Source organism: Malurus melanocephalus, unplaced genomic scaffold, assembly GCF_030028575.1.
Source record: "Malurus melanocephalus ecotype Western Australia unplaced genomic scaffold, MMel_1.1 scaffold_138, whole genome shotgun sequence".
NCBI lineage: Eukaryota > Metazoa > Chordata > Aves > Passeriformes > Maluridae > Malurus > Malurus melanocephalus.
In genome coordinates this window covers 837,833-862,919 of record NW_026623370.1, presented here as the reverse complement: position 1 = coordinate 862,919, position 25,087 = coordinate 837,833, and the positions used below count along the sequence as shown (strand labels likewise).

At 39.2% G+C, this 25,087-nt stretch overlaps 1 protein-coding gene across 6 annotated transcripts in view; it reads right to left on the bottom strand.

Annotated features, from left to right (window-relative positions):
- FHOD3 (formin homology 2 domain containing 3) overlaps window positions 1-25,087 on the bottom strand; it is a 367,917-nt gene that overhangs the window by 134,091 nt on the left and 208,739 nt on the right. For all 6 annotated transcript variants that reach the window (XM_057371019.1, XM_057371020.1, XM_057371025.1 and 3 more), the window contains exon 6: window positions 16,331-16,425. In XM_057371019.1, the coding sequence (XP_057227002.1) occupies window positions 16,331-16,425 (95 nt within the window). The remainder of the gene's footprint in view (window positions 1-16,330; window positions 16,426-25,087) is intronic.

The following is a 25,087-nucleotide window of genomic DNA, read 5'->3' as shown; positions in this document are numbered from 1 at the left end:
TTATTACATGTCAAACCATGGAAGAAACTCGTCTAAACTCTGCTTGAAAGAATACCCAATAAAGCAAATCTAGAGAAAGGACATGCATACATACACACACACACACACACACACACACACAGAGATATGCATCTATTCCTCTTATTAGTATAATGATAAAAGTACTAGTATTTCATTGTATTTATAGACTGAAGATTTTTCTCTGTTCTCAAACTTCTGAGTATTCTCAGGCACAAAAAGTAACTCAAAAGCAGAGGTTTGACTGCAAAACCAGACACATTTATTTACCTTTGGACAACTTGCCAAATAAAGTTAATGAATAAAGATACTTTCTGAGGGACATCTGAGAACAACAGAAGCAGTCACATTTCTCCAGCAATCATCTGTTTGTCTGCCCCAAATCGGGAAGAGGTCRCTATCTTCAAATCCAGTTCCCACCATCAGTCTAGTCCAGATGCTTTTTTTTTATAAATTCAAAGAACTTCATGATGAAAACAAACATATAACAGCCCAGACACATTTCCAGCTTCCCATGTGGTGTTTTTCTGAAGAGAGTGATAGAATACTTCATGGAGCATTTAGAAATCTGATTTTTAAGACACAAGTCACTGCATAACAGCTAAAACACCTCTTAATTACACAGTSCTAGCAGTGTCCCATTATTCTAACTCCCTCATTTTCTGAAAGAGGACAGGGATGGAGATATTTTCAGTTTTGGTTTTCATAAATGCTAGCAGGTATGGAACTTCCGCATACACTGGACAACTGCAAAAATATATGATATTATTGTAGGCTTCTCTGAACAGCACTCCCATATTACAGTGATAACTAGTTTTTAAGAGTTGCAAAGTTCAGTGTTCAAAGAAATAATGTAATTCCTCTATCTTAAGCTAGCTCCTTTGACTTGTATCAACCAAGGTCATCACATCCACCCAAATTTACAGAAAATCAAACATACAAACTGACAAGATGTATGCTTGTTTTGAACCACAGAAAGGTGGAAGAGCTGAGAAAACATTCCTCAGACTCCTGGATAAGAGAAATGGAAGTGCTTCCATACAGCACTTCTGGTAATGTGGGAAAGGCTTCCCAAGATGGGGTTATCTCTAATCACACTCATGTTCACTCATGTTCCAAAGGTCTGATGAAGTTAACTTCAGCTTCATTAACCTCCATGTCCAGATCCCAACAGTAGTTTGACAAAAAGCAAATTCCTTTGTTACAACTCACAAAAAAGATCTGTCTCTTACAGTTTTTCTCCAAGTATAAAACAAATGTATGTGGGCACCACCACAGCAGAAAAAAGAGGAGGAAGTTCAGATAATTCACTTAAGGACTCAGGTTGGAAGGGATCTCGCTGGAGGTCATCTTGTCCAACTCCCTGCAAAGCCACCTACAGTTAATTGTCCAGGACTGTGTCTAATTTATTAAATGTAGCTAAAAATTAGCAGCTATGTAAAACCCATGAATTAAAAAAACCTGTGATTCTTAGATATTTATTTTAAACCACCCTTAATTTTCTGCCTCTCTCTCACACACCCATATCAGCCCCCAAACATATATGCTGAAAGGGACAAAAAATCCRTAACACTTATTTTTACCAGATCACAGTGATTACCCAATTTCAGTATAAAAAAGCAGTTCTACATATGTTAAGATTCAAATGCCCAGACATATGTCCAAAATGTACTTTTAAGTTCACAAATCATGTGAAGACAACACCTTTTATGCAATGAGATTCAAGTAGCTCTCCGGACACCAGGTGTGATCTGGGATTACAATTATATTGTAGCTGTGATATTGTRGCTTAAGTGAACTACATTTTCTCAAGCATTTAAGAGTGGTTTGCTGAGGAACCTCCAAAGACTCATAGGATTTGTGTTTCAGTTCCTCAGCAGTACCACAGCAACAGCAATGCTCACTTTGGTCTGGTTTGAGAGCAGATATAAAGGGATAGAAACGTGTTTTCTACACATCAGAATTGAAACATGGCTATGACAAGTATTCAAGGCTTGGAAACTCGTGTTCAAAACTGACAGGTCCATCTGCACGTGCAGTCTCTCTACAGCCTAGCTTTCTGGAAATCTGAATGTGTAGCTCAAAGACAAGCCTAGACTAGCTTCCCATCTCCCTAGTGAGGCTAAAAGAGCCTCAGAAGCACAACAGAGTATCCTCTGAGATCACCCAGGATGTGACCAGAAGGCTAAAAACACCAGAGATGTAGTAAGATATCTGATGTCCAGTATGTGCCTGCATATTCCTAGGAGTCTGTAGCTCCTGTAGCTACAATCTATAGGTTGGTTTGCAGCAGAGGTGACCAGGGCAAGGGATCAGATTCCAGAGTCCATATTTAACTTCATCTGACCCTTAGTGCACTCTTCTGAACCTCAAGACWAAGCACATTTGACCAAGCCACTGCACAGTGAAATGTGCCTTTATTGTGGCATCATTTAATGCACATTTCAGTTTTGTTTTGTCAGAATGAAACATATTTCAGATGCAGYATTTAAGAATTATTCAGCATCTGGGACTTGTATAGCTTTTAGCCAAGTAATTGCCAYGGTCATTCAAAGAGCTGAACCCACAGAAGCATGAGATCATAATCAGCAGTGATTTGACTTGCATCATAGATCAATTTTGAGCTGTTGTTTCAGTTCTTTGGGAAAAGTACAGACAGAAAGAGGGATAGAGAAGAGACGGGGGAAAAAACCCCAGCAAAAAACCTCCAACCCTTTCTTTTTCCTGAGCTAACCACAACAGATTACTTCCACTTTCTTCTGAAGTCAAGAGTAACTGCAGGCAAAATCAGTAAATACAGTGATGCCCTAATGAGGGGCAGCAGTTCACAAAAGCAGTAAAATAAACTGCTCCAGAACATGATCCTTTGTATCCAAGAAAGCTCAACTGAAATGCACTGCGGTAGCTGTGTAATGTCTGATGGGAATAGCTCCTACAGATTTAGCCAAAAGCAAATGTAATTGAGATTTGACCCTTTCAATGCAGTAGAGTGCAAGTTTTGAAGAGGTGACACTACTGAGAGTGCTAAAATCACACTGAATTCTTACTTTTGGGGTTATTTTGCTTGCCTTTAGAAAGCTTTTCATGGTAGGCTCCCACAGCACTTAATGAGGAACATTTACTTGAGCTTCTAAAGAGTCCATAAGAGATGAGAAGTTTCATGGAGCAACTGAGTGAATTACATGAAAGATATTACCACAGTAAACGTGGAAACACCAGGAGAAAAAGAAAAAAAATTGGGTTTTTTTGGTGGTGTTTCCACTCCCCTCCCCAASTTACTACATAAGCACATTTCCTTTTATAAGAGCAAAATGTCTTGACATATTTGAAAGAATTATTTTAGGTTTCCACATGGGGATTTAGTTGTAGAATTCTTTAACATTCTTCTTCTTCTTAATAACAACAACAGTTTTGCCAATGCTACAGAGCAAATAGAGAGTTCTTGATAGACAGTCGCCTGCTTAAACCAGGAAAATAAGATCTCAGAACCTGGAAGGGACTGGATTTCAGGCTTACTGCCAGAGATCTCTGTACTGTCTGASTAGTACAGCAGATCAGCCTAAATGAGTACAGTCAAATTAACAATCTTTGCAAGCTAAATGTCTCACCCCTCCTCCTAATTACTGAGCCACGTTATTTTGAACCATTTATCCACAGCACAATTCACAGGAGAATCAGTRCTGCTCTAGCTCAGCATAACCAGCTACAACTCATGCTCTGAAAWCACGTCTTTAATTGACTTTTTCCTTTGAGTTCCTAGACAGTTTCTCACAAGGGGGTATTGCCAGAGCCTTTCACTTCTTCCTGTTTAGGGTGGCAGGGTGAAGGCTAAAAAGCTACGGAGATGAACAAAATTAACCAAATAACAATGTAGAGGCAATAGGCTGCTACAGATTCATAAATAAATACTTTCCATTTGCAGCTCAAAAGAAAGCTCAGTGTTCTGGGCCCCCTAGAAAAACAAACATGTAAAACAACTACTTTTAAACCAGAGACAGCCAGCAGCTGCAGCTYAACTATTTTATAATACATCCTTCCCAGCCATGGGAGTGGGACAAGGATGTACTTGCTGGCCTTTTCAAAATCTGTGCTCTGGCAGTATTCCTCAGCAGGCAGCTGGACAACTCCTCCCCAGCACCTTGGATTAATTGCMGACAAAAACATAAAGTTCCATGACAAGTAATGCCATCACTCTGATTAAGCTGTTTTACAAATGCATGGAGTTAAGGAGAAAACCACCAGATTGAAAAAAAATACCCCAAAACTGAAGATGCATTTAGACATGCAGAGAGATTAATTAGCTGTATGCAGCTACAGATACCCAAAACTAAAGGATATCAGCTGCCTGAGGGAAGGATGGAGCAGCTCAATTATATCAATTACCTGTGCTAGGTACTACATGGCATAGGTGTTTTAAGGCATGTAGTCCTACTCAACATTGTATTCCCCCAGGAGCATTTTGCTCCGGTCCTATACTCACAATGTTTATTCATATCCATCTGTGCCTGCTAGGTGGTGCTGTGGGATGGCTTTTCTAAGGGAGAAAAGGCAAGCTTTTTTATTTCCCCTGTTTCTTTTTCCTTCTACATGAGAACAGCTGCAGTGTTTTCTGTATCTTGGCTGTACAGGATGTGTCCTGTCAGGTCTTTTGTCAAGCACAAAAGTGGTGGCCACCACTGAGAATGCTGCTTCTCCAGAGCAGCCAGAGAAAATGAGTGTATCAGCTTTTMTCTGCATGTGTCCATACCCATGCAGGAAAGCTGGAACCTCGGAGGCAGGAGGTATCAATATCTAGTCTAAAAYATTCCAAATTTTCATTTCCCTTTGGCTCTAAAGATACAGCACATCTAAAAAACCCTGTTTTTATTGACAAAGAGTGATTTAAAATTAAATCAGGCACACAAATGAAAAGCATGATTTTAAAGGAAAGAGAAAAATTAAAATGTCCTGGAGGTCCAGTGAGTGAAATGTCTCGATTTTTCCCTCTCAGACTGCWACTCACTTCTATAAGGAAAAGCAACCTACTGCAAAAACTTCAGAAGACAACCCTCTGAAAAGGGTGATAATGGGAAGGATGCTGGTTTAGGCTTGATTTTTGTTCTGGAACTAACCAATAACAGGATGCAATCAGTGCTACAACATCCACAATATCATAAATGGTGCAAACTGGGGTTAACTATTCAGACCCRTAGGTAAAGTTAAGTCTGGTGATGTCCATCTGTTCCACATAACTTCATGTGAGTCCAGCCAAAGATGATGAATAATCGTAACCCACCCTTCTGAGCAGAAGGGAAATAAAACAAAACAACCTCCAACCTAAAAGATGAGTAACTGCAGTACTACATCATATGATGACATCAGGAAAACCTTGTGCTCACTTTTCAGATCCTGTCCCATGGCCCAATGCCTTGGGACATCCTAGAAGCCCTTGCTGTTCCTGTGCAAAAGCCACCCTAGTAAAAGGCAAGGCCGTTTCTTTAACACAAACTTCAATTTCTGTGTAGGGAATTGACATTTTCTGTCTGATGCTCTGCTATGAATGATCTGCCAAAAACTGAATTTGGGCATTCACTCTGCATCCCTGTATMAGAAGGGGATGACAAGCAAACAAGAAGGGAAAATTTTGCAGGCCAGTGACATAAGTTGAAGTATATAATGATTCTAAGGAAGTTTACCATAAATCTCACTAGTGGATCCACAGCTATTACAGATGTCCATCTGAGCAAACCACCAGACAGTGAAGGCCGGGAAGCAAACCTACTTTCAGGTGGTCTATCACATCTTTTCCCCTACAGCCATGCAGAATCCTTACCRCAGAGGGCTCTACAGTCCCCCTGTGCATGGAAAGTAGCCCAAGASACACCAGACATGACAGGAATGTGTATTTGGGGAAGCCAGACTGCAGGTGAGAAAGACAGAAAGAAAAAACTACCTGAACAGAGAGCACTGCAAACCACAGAGAGCGGTAGCGACACAGAGGAGCAAMAATTATGAAGTGGAATTCTATCTTCTCTATTTAATAAATATAGTAAAACATTCAGCAAAATTTAATATATATATAATATTATATATTTAGGATATTTAGGAAAACASAGTGAACTGAAACACAATCCCCAGGGAATGGGTTTTGAGGCAAATCCATACATTAATATCTGTGGGAGTCTCTTGTCCCACTTTACTCTTTCTTTTCTAGAAGAAAGCCTGTGTCATATGCAAAGCTTAAATGGAGAAGCAGAAGCATTCAAATTGCAAGTTAGCAAAGTGCTACATTTCCCTCCAAAATCATAATAAGCTGCTTAGACAACCACACAGTGACATCTGAAGTGCAGTAGAGAAAAATGGCTTCTGAGAGGTTGCTAAAATTTTATTACTGAGCTAAAGAAGGAAGCAGTTACACACTGCTGGAAATGAAAAAGACAAAGAATACATTTACTACAGTTCTCTGTCTTCTAATAAGAAGAGGAAATTCAAAAATAAAAGAGACCAGTCCACAAAAATTCCATGCTGGCTGAGGTATTAACAGTATTTTTTATATTGAACATCACATTCTTGTTTTTTATTAATGTGGCCTTCAAAAAGGAAAATAGTGGAGAGATGGAGGGGGGCAAACCAGGAAGCATCTGAACTCCTTGTTCAATTGCTGTGATCAAAGAGGGTCAGAATATGGGAAGAGAGTACACAGCATGCCCAGATGAGACTCATTTCAGTGTATCATGGGAGCCAGCTAGAGAATCTGCTGGTATGCTGGGAATTATTCTGAAAAGTCTTTATATGGTATAAACTTCTACTAGAGGACTGTGGAGGGGAAAAAAAAAGGGGGAAGAAAGGAAACCTATCAAAGAACCTTCCTTTTGATCTTGATCTTAGGAAAAGTAAGCGAGGTCCACACATTTGAGGTCCACACCAGACCTCTTCCTTCCTATGGACAAATCCCATAACGGAGGATACCAACATCGATTATGTGAGATAACCACGATGAGTCCTGGGCAACAAACTCGTGAGGGACCTGAGATGGTTGCAACGCAGAGGGTCCTTGGGGTGCACTACATGCTGGATATAAAGCCATCACGTGTGTTTTGGAAGTTTCCATTTTTGATACAGCRTATTTTATCTGTTATCCAAGTATATTCAGCTAGCTGCCGTTGCTTTGAAGAACAACTATATCTAAATAAAAGAATGAAAAACATTTCTGAGTGATGCCAAAAGAGCAGATATGGTAACAATTAGTATCAGGTTCAACTTTCACCTATGTRTCTGTCTTCACATATAATCTGTCCTTCTACTCCCTTATGTTCTTCCTCCAGAGCCCTAAAATCCAAATACCAAYTTTCCAGATGAGGGACCAAGGCAAAAAGGGATTTGAAAACTTGTTCAAGAATGTGCCTGGAAGCTGAATTCAGCCTGGGTCTCCCAATGTAACAGCTCCCTCCCTAGCTGGGCCATTCTYCCAGGCTAAGCTACAAGCAAAACACTGGTATATGAACTGCTGTGTTGGCTGAACTGTCTCGGSTCTGGTTTACATGATGCTGCAAAAAATGTTGGATACCACCTTCTTTCCTGAAGGCAGAATTCCACCACTGCACTATATATATGGGAATGAGGACAGATACTGATTTAAGGAGAAAATGAGGATAAATTTAAGAGGAGGCAACGACGTATGTACTAATTCGGTTTCTATTCTAAAAAGAGGACATTCAGGAAAATGACTGAGAGAGAAGATAAAGCAGCACAGCTCTGCAGAAAACGATGGATCCCATACATCTCATAGCAGCAGCCGCAGCGTACACAGTAGATTCAAATCATACTTTTAGAGGAGTAAGAGATCCTTGCACAGACAAACATTTGGAGAGACTTTGTGGGGAATTTCTGCTACTTCCATGCAWGCTCTCCTTGCATTTCTGCAAAATTCTGCAAAAAGAATCCACGCTAATTGTGCAGTTCTCAAAAATCTTTAACAGCAATTAAATAATCATCAAAATAGACATGAAAGGAAGAAACAACTTCATAATGAAGTTACCAAGTCTCCTATAAACAACAAGAAAAAATAAGTTATTAATAAAAACAYCCTACCCACATCCTATGAATTGAACTCTGCTTTTCACAGAATAAATATCACAGTGTATTGTGATAAATAGGTAAAGTGACCCCAAAGCTCTGTTAAAATAAGAAAGGAATACCTATATTCTTTGAACCTGATGGAATAAGTAAAAATTAACCATAATGTCCTTTCATTAACAGTCATAAAATCCCAGAATGTTAACACCCACTGAGGAATGCAAAAGGTTGGCCACCACCTTTCTCCTCGAGAAATGGAGGAGTCTTGTCAGCACCTCCACCACAACCCTCCACCCCCGCACGCTACTTTCTGCTGGCAGAACAACCAAAAGCTCTGCCTGAAATTCAAGACACTTAATTAAGTCTCAGGAGATCTGGATACCAGGTTTGTTTCTTATACTGGTCTCACTGGGCAGTTCAATGATGTACTGGTACTTTGTGAAAATGTACCCATTCACCATGGTGCATTTTAACTGAAGAATCACAGAATATTCTGAACTGGAAGGGAACCACCAGGATCATGGAGTCCAGCTCCCAAAAGAATGGCCTGTACAGGACTGAACCCACAACCTTGGGTCTCTTAGAAYCCTGCTGAGCCAATCTCAGGCCATTTCCTCATCTTTCATAGTGATCTGTTTCCTGTACCACACACAGAACTGACGAGGTCCTGTGAGTGAAGGCAAGAAAGAAGGACTGAGCACAGAGGTTATTTGCCAGCATTACTGGACTTCYTGCAAACACTTATTTTAACTATTAAATAGATGAAGAAAATAGTATCATTTGACCTTCATGAAAGGTTTGAGGTAACAGATTTTAGTTTGGTGACATTTCAATGACTGAGCACCAGAAAAGGCTTCCCTGCTCTCCRGCTAAACTTTCTAACAGACCACATRCCCWCTGCCAAGCATGAAAAGTTAAATCTGTCAGAAAAGTTAAATCACTATAACACCTTAGTGTAACAAGACCAGAAAATGGGCAGCCCTGCAAACTGAAGCATTATGCATCAGAGCTYATAAAACACCAGAGCTTTCAGAAAMGATGCAGACACAMCTGCTTATTTTAATAACACTTCTGAAAATGCAGCTTATTAAACTAATTTAGGACTATTGAGAATTCTATCCTGCTGATAGAAATCTGATAAACCTATCCTATGATAATATAACTGTACCAAAAGGTTTGGCATAATGACCACAATGTGCTTTATACTACCAAATTGACTTCTGTTTTCAGATATGCATGAAAATCTTACATGTGTATTATACCATAAGCCTGGACTAAACTAGCTTCTTTTTATCCTTAGAGCAACTCTCTTATATTTCTTCATTTTGTTTCATCTGACAACTKATGTTTGAAAATTTTCTATTTTTTGGTCAGGCAATTGATTTTATTGTCAAAGATATTTGCCACTAGTGGCTTCAAGCATGCTGAAGAAAGTAGGCATAGTTTTCTTTAGTCTCAACCCTCAATACAGAAAAAACTTCTCAACTGCACCTTCTCCTTTCACAACAATGTTGGACATAATGCTTGCTAGAAAACACAAGGAGCTAACATCAAATATTAAGAGCTAAGGCATGAAGTACAGTACTTTGCTCACAAAGATGAACCAGAAYAGGCCTGTGATGCTGAATTATTGTACTGAGAGACACCAAGGCAATTCTAAAAACTAGCACTGACTTCAAGGTTTTTCAGTTTTTACCCCACCTAATTCTAGTATAACTCTTGCTTTTTTCTTTCTTTGTGCCTTTCCTTTACAAGAATAAATTTGTACATCTGCACAAATGCATGGTATACTCTGGGAATAGTTGGGACATATTTCACTCATCTCTAACCCCACACTTACACAGTTTTGAACAGATGAGACTGAGTGAAAAGTTGGGTCCGAACATTTGCCATATTGTTGGCAGTTAATCATTACATTTTCTCATTCCCCACTTCAAACGAGTTGAAATCAGATCTCTGATGTCTTGTGAGGGAACTCTGTGTTTTCTAGTATCGCCTTAATCTACAAGAGCTCATTTTGAACACAGAAAAATGTGCATTCATCCCTCCAAAATACTCAGAAGTGAATGCAACAGATGGAGCTACAGGAATAGTTAATGCAGCAGGACTCAACTGCTGCAAACTCTCATTTTGATGGAAGGACTTTGAAATCTATCTACAAATATGTTTGGTAAAGAGCTGCAGCACTCACAGCAGTCTGCCTGCTGAGTTGGAGAGACCAAAGCAAGCCTTGACACAGTCTGCGCTGGCTAGGGTGTGCTACTCCAAGTTTATTGCAACATCCTGATCYTTATCTTCAAAGCACTAATTAAATACAATTCAAAATAAACTCAGTTCATGCAACAGTGCTGATAYAGTTTCTGAGTGAAGGAGGAAGAAAGCTCTCTGGCAGCCTGGGTGAGCATAGGCTCATGGGCTCRAGAGGTAGGAAATAAGGAAGTTCCTGTAAAGCCAGGATTTCGTTTCTCTCTCACAAAACCATTTTCAGAACAATAGTTCAATGGCCAAATGCACAGTAGATTAACCATCAGAGGCAGCTGCTAATCTGAGATGAATGCTCAGAGTTTCAGTGAACACAAAGCAGTTGTACCTGCTCACCACAGCCCAAGAGTGAGACTGCAATAATTTTAAGGGCTCGAGGGGAGATCTCAGATTTGCTCTTTCCTTCCAGGAAGCAAAGAAGCCAGAAAGACTGCAAAACTGATACCAAGCTGACATTTCTGCCTGGCCTAGGCCTGGAAGCAGAACAAAAYTATGGTTTTGTCAGAGTTGTGGCTGGAGGTAAGAGACAACACAATCTAAACAGCTTGTGTTTAAGTTGTATGTGGCATCTCATTTGTCAGAAGCCGCAAAAAGGTTTGCTAACCATCAAGGCAGCAGATTGGGAAGAAAACATKTAAAATTAATCACAGCAGGTCCCTAAGCTGTGTGATTTTTCTTGGATTCTTAATTATTTTAGCTAGTCAGCTTCCCTAGATCACCTTCCAAACATGATGATTATAAAGTGTAGGAAAGTTCTACARCACACCCTCCTGCTCACAAAAATCAGGCATATGCCTATATATATTTATTACCATCATCCTGGAAAAGTTAACTAGAATAGACCATCTATACATAAAATTATTTTTCAAAATATCTCGCTAGAAAATTGAATGAGATCCAAATACTTGGTATTTCCAAGACTCTCAACAACAGGATATTCCATCGAGGTTGGCAGTGATTTCATTCAATATGCCCWGAGAAACCTGGAAGGTGTCCCTGCATGTGGCAGTGGGAGTCTGGAGATCTTTAAGGATCCTCCCAATGCAAACCAATCCCATGGTCCTATGATTCTATGATTTTCCTTTTGAAATCAACAAATTCACTCAGACTACATTGTTTCATGTGAATGTGCTGGGGTTTGTTTTTCCTTTTGCTTTGAAATAGGTCTTTTTTTGTTTTTTTTGCATTTTTTTTTCTCATAGAATTGCATTTTTAAACATTCAAAAAGTCATTTCTTCAATACCAAAGGTGTTTTTTTTTTTTTTTTTCAATTAGGTCTTTTTTTGTTTTTTTTGCATTTTTTTTTCTCATAGAATTGCATTTTTAAACATTCAAAAAGTCATTTCTTCAATACCAAAGGATGCAAGAGGTTCACACAAGGCACAGGGAACAACTTGCTAGTTAAAAGTTTGTAGTTAACTTTGCAATCTGGGACCCAGACAGAAGCAAGTAGAAAAAAAAAAAAAAATTAAAACAAGATGTGAGATAGGAATCTTTAATCAACCTCGTTGTATCAGCCGAGGCCCAACATTCCACCCTGTCTTCTGAGGTTACCCAGCACCACTTTGAAAATGGATTATTTTCCACTGAAAACAATGCCAAAAAGGGGCTTTAGCTCCCCTGGGGGAAATTAGAACAGCCTGGATCATCAAATGGGAAAAAATAATCATTATCAGTAGCAGTCTGAAACAGGGGGGAAAAAAAGGTGAAACTAGACTCAGGTTTTAGACCACTTTATGCCTTAGAAGTGGCTTTGAAGATGGTGGATTGGCAAAAACCTATGGGTTTGTGATGCAAAGGAATGTTTGCTTCTCTAGATAGAAACTGCTGTGTTTTTTCCCAGATGTTTAGTTCAGAAATGTACTTTTTGTAAACAGTCAATAGCTAGCCAAGGAGAACTTAAATGATGATACACTAAAAGTATTGTACACTTCCTCTTACTAGGTCATAGGAATTACCAACACATATGAAAGTTTTTGAACTACATACATATATATATGTAAAATATATATCTATAACTTMATACATGCCTACAGATGAAAAATACATTATATGGACTTAATAAGGCCTAATAAATTCATGTCTTTAACCTGATGCCCCTTCTTTTGGGTAAGAGAAATTTTCCAAGAGCCATCACCATTTACCTGCCAGTGACCCACCACAGAACTCCAGTGCCAGCTGCCACCATAAAAAAATGCCTCAACTCCATTTACAACCAGCCTAAATATATTTGCAATACAAAACAAAAACTTAATTCCAGCTGGAGAAGCAGTAACACATGGGAGGCAGAAACACAAAAAAAAGTGGTGAAATAATTTCCAAGGCACTGTGAAGTTGAAATACATGTGCAGCAGCATGTGGCCAGTTACAGCATCATCCTTGACAGGTTAGTTAAAAAAAAAAAAAAAAGATAAAAATAAAGGCTTACTTCTGAAAGCACTGATAACTAACATTCAATTGAATCCTAGTTTTGTCTTTTAAAAACCAAGCTCTCCTRCACAAATGTCCCATGCTAGCACCAAATGCTAGAAGAAAACTTGGTTGACATATTGATATTTCCTATTTATGTAACTTGCAACTTATATAAGATGGTTACAGCCTTGGCCCTGCTAGAGCCCTTGTTTGCATGCCTACAGCAGCTCACTGCTGACCTCAGTTATGTATTAAAGCTATCTGGAGGCCAAGAGCATGTAACCATACACCCATAATCGAGTACATACTCCAATGCTTTGTCAAACAGGGAACCACTGATGAATTGCTGCCCATATAACTAATGATGAAATAGCAGTAATGTACATTTACATTGGGATTATGCTGCCAATGTTTTATACCAGGGATGTATCAGCCACTGATGATTGGAAAACAGTCTCCAGCCAGCCTGTGAAAGCCCACTGCCACACACTAGTGTGGTCACTTAAGCTTGAATGCATCTTKCAAAGTACCAGTTCTGGTCCTAAGAGCCTGGGATGTTCCAATAGTGCTCTTATCTCCAAATAATATTATTAAAGAATGGTACTGCTACCATCAAACATCCAAYCTGGTGCTTATATAATACCAATCTGCAACAGAAAGTTCTTTCTGCGCCCTAGCAAACGAATCATCCAAGATTAATTTTCTTCCTGCTTTTCAGCTCTTCATCCTGGCACGATTGGTGCCTCTGAACGGCAACAGCGGAGTCACACAGCTGGAATTCTAACCACCTCCCTAATAACTTTATTCAGTAATAGATAATGACACTAAAATTATCAACAACCTCTGGTAATCCATCAATATAAGCATACATCAATGCTCAGAGGGGTAAAATTGCAGCAGAATTAGCAATAGTAAGGAATACAATGGAAACAATATAGAGAGGCTTTTCAGTAAATTTATATAGCCTTTATAGATATTTTATATTTATGAAAGCTTATAGTCCTTCTTTTGCACTAATTTAAACTGTTATTTCCTATCTCTTTCMCCCATCTCTTTACAGAAGTATTGCTGGATGAATAAAGTGATCTTGGAGCTGGGTACCAAAATCCCAGCTGTTGCAATGCTGAGCATCCACAGCCTGAGGTCCTCAGCTGAACCTGTRCGCTGCAGTGGAGCAGCACATGCAACAATCCACTGCTCAAAGTGAGCAAGGGGAACAGAGCCAGCAGCCCCTTGCAAACAGGGCAGAACAACAGAGAAGAGGCGAAACAYGTACAGAATTTGATAAAAACAATTAAAAATATCTGTGGAACACATTCAACAACCTCCATTGCTAAGTATCTTAAACCCAGTCAGAGCTTTTGAGAAGGCAAGAAACCATGCCTCACAGCTGTGGCAGCTGAATAACTATATTCCTCCTGCATCCTATTAGAGGGATTTGTCCCAAGACTTAATTGGCAGTTTCACTACTCCTTTTTTGTTCAGCAATGTTAATGCATTTTTCATTGTCTTTGCTGTGGAGAAGGCACCAGCATAGCAGGGCTGGAAATTAGACTGTAGGTGCATTGCAGATTCCAGGGCTTCATTTTTCACAGAAAGTCAAAACCGCCTTTAAGTGAATAAAGCAGCTGTCCCACCACACTGACAGTAAGCCTGCCATACCTTCGCTTAACTTCTGGCACATAGACAGCGACTTAGATCCCTTCCAAGACAGTTGAAAAATAATGAAAAAGCAACTTTGATGCTACCTGAAACCAAACTATTCAAAGCACATTGCCAGCATTCCTCAGCTGCAGGCACTGAGCCAGGACATGGAGATAATCATTCAGGCTGCCCATGGGGGAGGGAGMAAGGAGCTTAAGGACCCAAGAGCTGAAGCACTTAGAGCAAGAAAATCTAGACAGAATTTAATCTGCAAGGTAGCAATACAGTCATGCTTCTCTCTYATTCCACTCCCATTATGTGCATTAGAGAACTAAAACAGTCACGCATATGGCAGTATTTTTGTTTCTTTTCTGCTTTTTTATCTGTTTCCTAGAAAATGAAGATTTATATAAAGCAAACAGTTCCTCTCTCATCTTGCACTGCTTTTGCAACTGCAGCAAACATCCCCTGTCTCAAGAGGACAAATGGCCTTGCTCCAGCAGTGGAACATTTTACACTGGGGAAAAGTTTCTCCTTATCTTTTCCCAATCAGGAAGCCTGCCCYTTAAGCCTGAGATTTGATAACCATAATTATCTTACTTTTACTTATCTAGCAATATAGGTATGTCAACCCAAGATAAATYAGTTCTTTCAATACTGCAGCATCTGTTCTTTGACTTGATAATCTGCTGCAGCAGCGAAGTTTGCACATTGTAGAAAAAATTCTTGTTAAAAAAAGACCCCTGGGACATGGAGCTCTTTCTCCTTGTGTTATGAGAGCTATCAGAGGAAAAGGGGAAAGCAGCAGCCTCTCTATGTCACTGCAGTACCAAACAGCATCTTTCTGTGACTCAGACACTTGAAACATTCCTGGAAATTTCTTAGTAACTATAACTACGGATTCAACTCCACTAATTACARAAACTTTTGAGTTGTTAACAATAATTACCATACTCTGTTCCAGCTCTATCTATGTAGAGGTCTGCGTGGCAAGAGCAGCAGCAGCCCCTGGCAGGCCTTAATATGCTTCCTAAAGCTTACTGAGAGAGCCAACAGGCTGGAGAAGGGTGTATTTGTGGGTTTAACCCTCAGGATGGAATGTCAGTGGAACCTCTGCTCTGTTTCCTTTTCAAATTCCAGCAAAGATGGCCTTAAAGGTGTATTGTGCACTATATAAATCACAATTCCACAATTGGCAAAGACCTACTCAGGCAGCACATATTCCAGCTTTCAGCTTTTGTTTCAAAAAAAGGGACCAATAAACAATATGCTGTAGGCAGGTACCACTCTTTGCCTTCTCGGGCTCTCCAGGCAAAAGAAGACCTGACATTGGGAAACACTTCTTTGCTGACAGGTGGACAAACACTGAAAGAGGCTTACTGGAGAGGAGGGCAATGTCCCAAACCTGTCAGTGTTTCAGAGGCATTTGGACAATGACCTTCAAAAAGCGAAGCTGTCAGGCATTTGGTCTAGATGATCATTGCAGGTAACTTCCAGTTGAATTTGTGTATTCTAGTCTAAGAAGRAAGTAATTTTGAATTGTCCTCCCCCAAGGCTTAGCAAAGCTGAGCAGTGTCGAATGGTGAGTAGAAAAGGATTTACATTCACAACGTGGAAAGGGGAAAAAACCCCACCCCAAAAAGTGGTTGCAAAGAATGCCTCAGAAACTGCAGCTACAAGACCAAACAATCTTCTCCATGGCAGCACAGGCAGTAATGGGGAATCTTTGTTTTCAAGAGAGGATAGATGTGCAAACAAAAGAGTATAAAAACAGTAGAAAAGAAATAACAGCTCAGTGTGACCTGGTTTCCATGCAGAATATTATAAAGTATTTTAGAACTTAACACATAGTCTATTTATACCCTAAAAGCATAAGACAAATAAAATGCATTAAAGGGACACAAAACCCACATAAAATGAGAATTTTTGAGAGTCTTACCTTTGAGCCAATAAGCGTGTACAGCCATTGGATGGTTTCATTATGATTTATCACTCCATTCATGCCATCGACATAAAGCATTATCTGGCCCAAAGCTATTGCAAAGAAAAGAGAGAAAATATAATCAGAGCTTGTGAACACTTTTTATAATTCTAAGCATTGCTGACAATTTTCTCTAAGCAGGGTTTACCAGAGATGTGGGGAGCTCAACTAATGAAAGATATACTGGGCAAGGTTGTGCTGTATGAAATCCTGGAAACTGCACAAACTTTACTGACTTAATCTGGACAACATAAACGTAACTTTCATCCAGAGACAACCCCAAACACTTGYTCCTTCCAAGAAGGTGCCATGTTTTATGGTCCCAAAATCTGCAAACAGTACTCTACACACTGCTTATGGTCACAATGATTCCATCAGCTACATTGGTTTMTATATTGTGAGCCAAGACTTTTACCATTTGTTTCAGCACCATACAATGTTTGGAATTAGTATATTTGGATTGACAGTTTCAGTGAATTCCAGTGATAAGAAATCAAAGCTGGGCAATTAACACCAATAAGGAYATCAACTATTCACCACTGCACAGTGCTCTCTTGCAAAGAAGTTTTACATTTTAGTGATAAAATACAAAAAAACAAAGATGGTTATAACAAAGGAGCATCTTTATTTATTTAACCTAAAGCATTTACAACAGCTTTTCAAAATATGCTAGTAAAATATTTCATAATTCCATAGTTTGCAATCCTGATAATATGAAACTTTCGAGATACAACAGTTATTAAATCTCTTCTGACTGATAAGGACAGACATTTTTTGTAAGGATTATGAAAAATGAATTAGTACAATTCATCKATCATCTTCAAAAGTTTCCACTGTTAGATCTTCTGCTTTATAGCAAGAGATCAAARCACAGTGGGATGAAAAAGAAATCACTGATGTAACACCTTTTAGCACGGCCTGTTGGCMTAACAACTCAATTATCCAATGCACAGACTGATGAGCCCCTAGTACAYGGCTTTATGGGGGRAAAAAGGAAAAAAAAAAMCCAACCCACAGGGTGAGGAAAATCATGACACTATTAATCTTCCAAACACATTCTGAATGTTTGCTGACTTTTGCACAGGTTGTGCATAGTGTAGCATTTTTACCTTGAGGGCAGATTTTCAAAGACATGGGTGCTAGGCAAGCACTGAAGCACCCCTGCAGCTAGGCACCTGACAGTAATTTTTATACTGTCTCCTCCTTTTTGGTCTACTTGGTCAACTTACAGCTAAAAACCTGAGGTACTAATTTTACATACTTATATTCTGCACCTAATCTGCCMCACCATGCTGGAAGGAAAGGCATACTCAGTGAATGCCTCACAATCCATGAAGACTGAGAAAAAGCAAGCAAGAGAGCTCTGGCACAGAGATTACATGTCTCTTGAGCAGGCACTGCCCTGGGGTGAGCCAGGCACTCTCTGCTCCTTCTGTCCAGGAAACAATCAGTCACCACCCTCCAAAGAGGTGTTTCTCAGGTGAATAAAATCAGGTGGGAGGGACACAGGCCCAAGTGTTATGGTAAAATAAAAGCTGTGAGTCAGCCAGTAAAAAGAGATATGAGTTACACTGCCTGAATAAATGGCTGCTTTGAAGCATTTCATTGCAGGTRGAGGAAATGCTGCTATCCCAGAAGTAATCAGAGAAAGTTCTTAATTCTTGTTTTTACTTCCTTTCAATGCTAAAAAGATTTGGCACTGGATCAGGATGAGATCCAGTTATGATAAGGTCAACAAACCCATTTTTTTTCCCCTWGCAAATTCTTTGGTTGGGGGTAAAGCAATTTAATTTGTATTCAAAACAAATGTGAAACAAATTTTACTTTTGGCACACGCTTTCCAAATTAATATAAAAATCAAAGGCATCAAGAAGTCCGCTTTTAAAAACATGTACACACAATACAAAACTACTCAATTGCTTATACTTAAGATTAATTAGACAGGATGCCTAAGTGAGATCTGCATGCTTTTGTTTCCAGCCTCTTAGATGTGACTCTTCACAATAGCAATATGTTAAGGCAAATTAGTAGACTTTAGAAAGAAGCCAAAAAACATTTTAGGGATTCTTGAAAATACAAGAAAAAATCCACTACTATTGAATTTGTGGCCAGTTAGTTTCACAGGGCAAGGAATTAGAAATGACACCATGAMATGACCAAGATGAGAAAACAGGTATGTGTCCACATCCAAGTCACATCTCAGTAGTTACCTGCCACACATTAAGTTCTCAGCTAATGTCAAGACCTTGGTGTGGATATTGCTATTTCCTGCCTTCAGGGGTCAAAAAAWTCAAAGACTAGATGGATAGGGCTGAGGAGAAATCTGTTTTCATTAATAGGGAGGGTAAGATAAGGAGGATCTGTATACTTTGTACAAAGCTGATGCCTCATAAATTGTTAGGGAAAGAAGGCCACAAGAAGACCAAAAAGAAGGAGAATGCTGGTTTTCATCCACATCAAGTGTCTGTGCTGAGGTAGAACAGGTAATTCCTTCACCATAACCACACCACATGACCAAAATGGAAGATACCACCAAAAACACCAGTGTAGGAGCAGACTGGTGGAGGTCCTTGGGCCCTTCAGGGCTTGGGTCTGGCTGACTAAGACACAGCAGTTTGTCTCTAAATGGAGACTGAGAGAGGCCAYTGACATTCTTTAAAGCTTTTAAACCCAACTGCTACCTTACCTGGCAGCCCATKATCATACTCTGCTGAAATGATTGTGGCTGAAGCTCAAGCTCCACGCACCCAGAGTGCCCACACAGCCACCACCAACACACAGGGCCTCGCCAGGGGAGGGCAGCCTCATCTGCAGGGCAGTTCACAACGCCAATCTARCCCAAGATAATTTAAATTCACATTTGCAAGTGCCTTTAACCAAACTCTTTCTTTTTTTTTCCTTCTTTATCAAAAAATGAGGAGGCTATTTAATCCATTTAATCCCATCCCTCAGCTAACTGGAATTCSTTTTGGAAGTGTATCAACAACCTACTTGCATTAGGAAAGTTTACTATTGTGCAACAAGGGGCTCAGAGAGGGGGGGTTTAAATACAAAGCAGACCTAATTTGGAATTTCTTTGTTCCCACTGCCCTTGTCAAACTCTTAATCTTATGTGAAAGTAGTGTGTGACTTTACCCATAGCTATTTTTAAGTGGAAAATTGCTGGACTTCTTAGGAAAGGTTTAGGCTAGAAAAGGACAGATCAGCCAAAAAGTTCTGAGACTTCTGTGAAATAAGAGGTTTAAGAAAGCCTCTAAAAATTTGCCAGTATTGGCTCTGATACTCTCTTGGGATATAAAGCAAACAGGACCAAAGAGGAGAAGCTCTAGCACAAAATATCATCACAATGAACATCACTTGAAGTCAAGGTCTGTCTTTCCCACCCAGACTGGAAAAAGTTTCAAAGCAGTTCCTTGCCCACACACACACCTGCTTCTCTAGTCTGCTCTGCTTCCATTTCACTACAAAACTGACTTAGAGAAAGCAGCATCCCTGAATGAGCAGAAAAACTATTTTCTATGCCTTACTCAGCATTTCAAGAATTACAGCAGGGAGGCATCTTGTGATTGTATTTGTTTCCATGAGAATAAGAAAATGCAYAGGATGAAGCAGGCCAAAGGCAAACCTTGTCACTGCAGGTTTCAGCTCCCAAAGAAGCTTCTGGCCCAAGTTCATCAGGCAGTTCATACCCAAGCTGTGGCGCTGTGTACGACTACAGGCAGCCATGCACAACAGACAGAACGGTCATGGGTGAGAACCAGGCGCTGAAATTCACCTTTTCATTGCTAAAGCTCAAGCTAAAATCTTATCATCRTCAATGAGTAATCGAGGGACTGCATGAGCTGAATTAAGGCAGCTGATCCTTAATGGAGTCTACACGGCCTGTAACACTCAATAATGTTCTTCCAACATATGTAAGAAGTTAGATATTCTTCTCAAGAATTGAGATTTTTTTGAGTTTTAAAGGATTTTCTGAGGAGACTTCTTCACTGGCCCTCAGAACTTAAATTCTGAGGGAGCAGGACATGATGATGAGATTGGTGGATTTTTTTGTGAAGGTGAGCTATAAAAGCATGACGCCAGTGAAGGACATTGCCCATGGAAATACTGATGATTATCTCCAATGGACTTACCTCAGCTCTCAGTATGAAATCTTGCACTAAGTATTGGTGCTGCAGTCAATGAGAAGTGGTTTGGTTTCAGGGCAGAAATTACAATCTGTTTCAGGATTAGGGGGCTCTTGTCATCTTTAGATGTGTTTTAAACTTTTTATACTGGATTTATCATGCTAAGAGGCTGCCTAGTCCAACTCCTTGCTCAAAATAGGGAAATCCAGAGCAGATTGTTCATGACTCTGTCCAGCTGGGCACTGAATATAGCTCCAGGTAGCTGCACAACCTCTTGGGGCAGCCTGTGCCATGACAGTGCTCAGACACCCTCGCAGGATTGTTAATTTGTTTTTTTAAGTTCTAATCAAATTTCCTGTATTTCAGCTAGCATCCATGGCAGCCCTCTTGTCCTTCTATTGTGCACCTCTGAAGTCTGGCTCCCCTTTTACTCTCCCAGTCATATGTTCAGTCCCTTTAATAATATTTAAATATATTTAAACTGAAGATTAATACATAGTCAAGAAACAAAAACTACACACTAAGCTAGAACTCCCCCCCGCCCAAAAAAAAAAAAAAAAAAAAAGAAAAAAAGAACTTCAGTTTAGGATTAAACTGGGGAAATTCAGTGACCTCCCAAGTTAAGAAGTGATACCTTAGCCCTTCTGTTTGGGAGCTGATTGAGTAATTTAGTCTGGCAATGTGCTAGATGTGATGGATTTCAAGGCCTTTCCCCCTCCATTAATCATCATGAACATAAGCCTTCTGTCTGTGTAAACAATACTAATCCTGACTTTGAAGGTACAAAGAGGGAAACAAAAACCAACCTTTRCAGAATGGAAAGATAATTTCTGCAGCTCCCTTTCTTGAGCTCCTCAGACACCTATTTACCCTGCACAAAGAAAGGTCCTGCAGGTGCAGGCTGCCTTTTATCAATCATTATCAATTACATACAGCACATCAGTTTGGAATTCCAGCATCTGCTTTACACACTGAAAAGCTAAGCTTTGAGAATGAACTCAGCTCCTGGACTGAGAAACATCACAGAGTCAGAAGTGGGCTCAGAAGAAAATGAAATCAGGACTCAGTTTCAGAAAAAAAACCCAGCTTATTTTGATTGTCAGACTCTGTGTTGTTGCACCCTGGGCACAGAAAAGTATCAAGGAATACTTGCAATTTTTTTTTTCTATTATACATCATCAGGATCTTTGCTGACTGCAAGCAGGCTCTTTTTGCCAGTGACTATGGAAAGAAGCACAATGTCCTGTGTTTCTTGCCCTCTCTGGCAAGTAAAGAAATGTGGCACAGCTGGGCTGTTTAACAAATGGACAAACACTAGAGCAGAAAAAGGATATATGCTAGGGTAAAAGTGTTCATGTATCTGTTGTACATGAACATGCACAATCATGTTGTTGATGATTTTTAGTCATCAACAGTGTTTCTTAGTACAACTGTAAACCTTCCAAAATGAAATCYGTGGTTTTGAAGTGAGCAAGTGATAGATTCTCACTGACAGCTTTTTTCCCCATTTCTCTTGGGAGGGAAGTCACATTTCCTAAAATTTATGTTTTTCCTAAAAAGAAAGAAGGTTCTTGGGGAAGCAACAAGAGGAAAACCAACAATTCCAAGCTTTATTGTATTCCTCTTATTATAAGAATAYCTTAATGCATTCTGATAATTTAATAATACATAATATTCATATTTCCATACAATTCCTCTTATTAGAGGAATCTATTAATGTATTGTATTATTCTTACTAGAGGAATAAAAGAAAAAATAAACAACTGTGCCAGTTGAAACTTCCAACACTGCCCAGCTCCATCAGCACAGTCTGTAAAGCACATTGATCAATGAATTCTTGCTGTCGTGTAGCATCAAGTTGTTGCTATCATGAGGTACTATTTCCCTAGACAGCAGTTCCATGTTTTCTAAGCTCAACTTCATTCTCCAAGGTCCAACTCTGGGCAGGTAAACACAGGCTCATATTGGCATCCTGGGATAACAGCATCACAATTGGTATGGTASCTAAATACACTCAAATCAGTGTTTGGCACAAAGGCTTACAGAGCACTGTAATGATTTTCAGGGGCATGTAAATTTACTTCTGCTAMTCCCAAGCCAAAAAGCAATCTCCAAAATTCATGTATTGTGGCATTCATTCAATAAGTCTGGACCTCTAAAAATGATACACACTATGTTCTTGAAGAACAGAATAGAAATGAAAGAAAGATGACCGAAAATCACTGAAAACAGAAATCCTACCACTGGTGTTTTACATAATTTCTCACAGAGKGTTTTTCAGCAAACAAAGCATGCTGCCAGAAGTGACCCTTAGGAAGCCATCCAATTTTAAGTCAAACTCATATGCTGTTTATTCTACCCATTAGGGTATAATAAAGTATGTCTGCAGGATACCAGGGAAGAGATGCACTGAGAACAAAAATACAAGTAAACTTCCCCAGCTATTTCTCTTCAATATTAAGCTGTTTTCTTAATTCTCACATAGCTCCTTTACCTGRTGATGTATTCCAAACACCATTCCCTCTTCTTCAAAAGTAAGGTATCACATGTGAAAAGCACAATGAAAGAAAGATTGTTTAAAAAACACTACAAAACACTTTAGGTAGATACCACTTTTAAAATTTCTTGTTGCTTAAATGACAACAGCTACATGATTTTAGACAATCCAAAAGTTCCTCKAAAGGGCTGCATTGGCTTTCACCATCCCAGCAAACAGGAATGCAACAAGCRAACACACAGATATATTAAGATCATTCTAGGCCACTTGAGTAGTGCTTGAAACATTAGTGTCAAAAAAAGGTAAAGAAGCTCTGCTTTTTAAATTTTTTAATATCAACTTGAGATTTCTTCGTATTTAAACCAAGTGATTTAAAGAGCACTGTAGAGCAGGATAGAAAATAATATTTTTCTTACCTGTATTACAAATCATCCAAAATCCTTGAATAAAAGATTCCTSCCCTGTTCAAGAAGGACTGATTCAAGGGCAGAAATAAGTAGGATAAATAGGGAAATCAGTATGTCTTAAATTCAGCAACTAAATTAGAAGAGTTCCTAAGCAAAGCAGGAGAGGAAAACGTCTGTTCAAAGCAAAGAYACGACTGGAAGTAAGGCTTTCTCACAGTGTCTCAGCCTCCTCACCACAGTGTGCTGGCTAAAAATGAATCAAATGTCCTGAAAATAAAAGCTGTTTAAATCAAGACCTGTTTCTTTTATCTACTGAGGGATGGATTCCAACATCCAATGATTTTATGAAAAAGAATGCATCTGTCACTTTYTATCCATTTACCTGCCTTAAAAACAACAGTGAGTGTATCTTTTTAATTTTCTTCATTGTAATTACACCATGACAGATGCTGAAACTGAATTCCTGATATACTTTTCAGATATCCATTGCTCTTCAGCATGCTCAGTCTGTCTCTAATGCTTCAGATAGACTGCACCCTGCAGTAATGTGCTTGCCATTAAAGAATTCACTTTCATCTCTTGAATTTATGCTAGTTAGGGCAAATTAATGAAAGAGTCTATTAYTTAAGTACTGGCTAAACAAAGCCAAAGTCAGCACTAGAGAGCAAACCAATACAGCACTTCATTAAATGTGCTTTTTATTTCTTTTTGCTTCAAGTATGTCTGCTGCTATGTGAAATTTAGGGTTATACAGTCTCCTTTCAAAGCTCACAGTAAAGAATGTGCTCAAGTCACAAGTTCRTATCTCCCATTTGAAGTGGACTTCCCATGAGAAAGGTGAGGGAAGAGACATAATTRCAATTCCCTTTAAGTACAGAGCTCACACTCATCCAAAATATTGACTGAAAATGCTGTTTCGTGTCTCTGCTCATTGATCTCAGATAATGAGCAAAGATTCTTTCCAAATTAAYTGTAATTCTCTTCTAATCCCTCTATTCTTTTTTTCCCCCCTTCAGCACAGTGATAGTGAGAACTCCTTTGAATTCTGAATCCCACCTTATWTCAGCAATTCTTAAAGAGAAACATAATGAAATCATCAGTGTCATGTTCAGAYTTTTCTCCTCTCTGACTCAGCAGGTGGACAGTTAAGCACACTGGTCCTATTTTTTTGCCTTTTCAAAATTCACAGTTGATATTTAGAAAAAAAWTTAAATCCTGATTGACAGAAATACAGAATAGAGAATCTCTGCTTTTAACTTTATTTTCTTACCATATAAAATCATGAATAAAATAGATTCAAAAACAAAAGTATGATATTTGGGGGCATAAGCTTCATTTGACTTAACAATGTAAGGTTTGTCATCAGYAACCAGTTGTCATCTGTATGGTGGCAGGGAGAGACAACCATGTAATGCCTGAATATGAAGATGAAGGTGAAAGATTTATTCAGGTTTGACCGCCCACATTTCTTATTTATCAGTAACCATGTAAATGAGAATTGCTTTTGAACAGTCGCATTTTATTTATAGAGAATATTTTTGGGTGATTTTATTTTTTTTTTTTTGCTGATTGTTCTACAGTTCAGTSACCACAGCATTATTGGTAATCTTCATATGAACCAAGCAGGTTTCTATGACTGTGTTACCGGCCAGCACTCCCTCAGCAGGAGCTACATAGGACTGTA